We start from the raw sequence: 2,419 nt of genomic DNA on the forward strand, positions 1-2,419 counted from the left end.
CGACACAGCAGTCCCCGGGTAGAGTAAAGATTTAAACCGTTAAGGAAGCCCAGGCAAACAGGGGCTAATGAAAAGGTGCGTTATCTTCCTGTCTGAGGGCCTTTGGATGCCAACAGCTCCAGGCTGCCACTTGCTCCAGGCCCTGCTCCCTGGCTAGGATCCCAGGCCAAGGATGTCATACCCTAGTAATTTAGGCCAGCTGGCCACAAGCCCCAGCCCGCCCCTCCCACTGGTACCCACGAGTACAGAGATGCTTCATTAGGACAAGATTCAAATGCACAGGACCCCGTTTCCAGGGCACGGAGCAGGGCTGCGGCGGGGAGCAGAGCAGGGGATGTGGGGTGTCCAGCCCCCCAAGAAGGGTCTCAAGCACCGGAAAAGGAGGTGACAACCTTCCTACCTCCCCTCACCCCCGTCTCCGCTCACTGCACAAAACACCTCTCCCCAACCCCCTTTCAATCCAGACCAGCAAGTTGCCCTCCACCCAAGTGGCCCCCAGCCGCCCCCAGCGCCCCCACGAGAGCTGGGCGGAGATCAAAGGCGCCCGGGGCCTGGGGTCGCCAGTCCCTCTGGTCCCCAGAGGGAAGAACGCAGCCACCCTCGGCCACAGGCCAGAACCTCCTTCCTGGCCTGGCCGGAAGCAGGGCAAATCGGGCCTCCGACCCCCCCATCCCCGCCCCCCGCCCCCAACCAGGCGTCGCGCTCCCCCCTCCCCGTCGCTCGGAGACAACCTGGCTCTCAGTCCCTGGCTGGGTCTGGGGGCGCTTTCTTCAAGCCCGGGCGCCTAAAGGGAGTCGAGGCGAGGAGGCGCTCCGGGTTCCCACACCCAGAAGAACCGCTCACCCGGCGCGCCCCCCTCCCAGGCCCCAGCTCCCAGCTTTACAGAGCTCCCCGGTGCGGGGCAAAAGGATGCACTGGAGGAGGCATCTGTCTGGGGAGACCCCGGGCGTACCCCGCAGTTTCCGTGTCCGATCCCGGCTCCACCGCGCGCCCCCTCCCCGCGCGGAGCCCCGCGGCGGCCCGGACCTACCCAGCGGGACCCCAGAGAGGAGGAAGGCGCAGTGCAGCGCCCCGGCCGAGGCCCCGAAGAACCTGCGCGCGTTGCTCAGGAGGTGCGGGGCGCGCTCGCTCAGGCAGCGGGTCACCCCGATGTGGTAGAAGCCCAGGAAGCCGCAGCCGGCGAAGGACAGGCTCCAGCCGCGCTCGGGGTCGTACATAGCGGCGGCGGGTCGGGCGTCCGGGGTCCGAGAGCACCGCGTCTCAGCCCGGCGCCCACTCTGGCTCTCCGCCGGCCCGGGTGCACTCACCCCAGGCATTCCCGACGTGACGTCACCCGGCCGGCCCCGCCCCCGCTCGGACCTGGCGAGGGAGCCGGTGGGCCGCCCAAGGCTGGGGCAGCACGCGGGCGGCGGAGGGCCGGGAGGGCCTGGACCCGGGCGGGGGAGAGGGGAGGACCCGTGCCCGCGTGAGGGTGGAGAGAGGTTTCCGATGCTCCAATGACAGTGGGTGTCGTGGAGAGAAACAGCTCCCTTTCCGTTCCTTTTCATCCCTTAAACCAGGGAGAAACTAACAGTGGTCCGCTTAAGTTGTTAGTATCTTTTCGACGCTTTATCACTTCCCTTTTTACGAGTCAGCAAGCCTTCAGCAGACACCAGCATCTAAATAGAATTTCATGTCTGATTTCCTGCAGGGTTTTGTATGATGTCTTCAGTTCATGGCAAGCGGTAGAGATTTTTCATTTAGTGATAATGACACGAAGCTTCCCTTCCAAAGTTTCACTTCTAAGTAAAAACTGAATAACAGGTGCTTGGTGCTGGGAGGTGGGGTGGGCAGTGCAGGACCATGGGAGTTCTGGAGGCTCAGGCCTGGGTGATTCCTGGTGCCCTTAGGAAGTGTCTAGGATCCCCTTGACCACTGTGTCCACACTGCACGGAGCATTTCCAGAGCAGCCCACACAGGGAGCTTAGGCCTTTGCCCAGAGTTGTACAGCCAGCAACCCAGGTTACTGGGCCATCCTACCCCCTGTTTTGTGGACAGAGAAGCCCCCTCCCCTCTCCACCAAGGCCCACATGGAGTGCAGAGTGTGGGCTTTGGGATCAGGCCCCACCTCCCACCCTGTGTCCTCTGTAAAACGATGGGTGGAGATGCTGCCAGGATTCAAAATGTCACCTGTGAGGCCCCTGGACACAGGGGTTATGCATGACCCTCCCACCCACACAGCTTCCCAAGTCTGAGGCATTCCCTGCTTGGGCTGAACCTGTGCCTGGAGGTATGAGGGGCCCCAGGATCAGGGCAGAGGCTGAGGCTGGGCTGCCTCAGGGACTGCAGACCCCCAGGGTGGGTCATTCTGTCTCCCATCTATGGACTGGAATCCCGGGGCGTGGATGCTGCAGGCCCTAGTGACCACCTGGGCCAACAG

The 2,419-nt window shown here is 63.5% G+C and overlaps 1 protein-coding gene across 1 annotated transcript in view; it reads right to left on the bottom strand.

Annotated features, from left to right (window-relative positions):
• The window catches only part of PNPLA3 (patatin like domain 3, 1-acylglycerol-3-phosphate O-acyltransferase), a 17,346-nt gene extending 16,129 nt beyond the window's left edge, over nucleotides 1-1,217 (bottom strand). The window contains exon 1 of the mRNA XM_007453930.1: nucleotides 1,031-1,217. Coding sequence (XP_007453992.1) covers nucleotides 1,031-1,217 — 187 coding nt within the window. The remainder of the gene's footprint in view (nucleotides 1-1,030) is intronic.
• Between the last annotated feature and the right edge of the window lie 1,202 nt (nucleotides 1,218-2,419).

Source organism: Lipotes vexillifer, unplaced genomic scaffold, assembly GCF_000442215.2.
Source record: "Lipotes vexillifer unplaced genomic scaffold, Lipotes_vexillifer_v1.1 scaffold382, whole genome shotgun sequence".
Taxonomy (NCBI): Eukaryota; Metazoa; Chordata; class Mammalia; order Artiodactyla; family Lipotidae; genus Lipotes; species Lipotes vexillifer.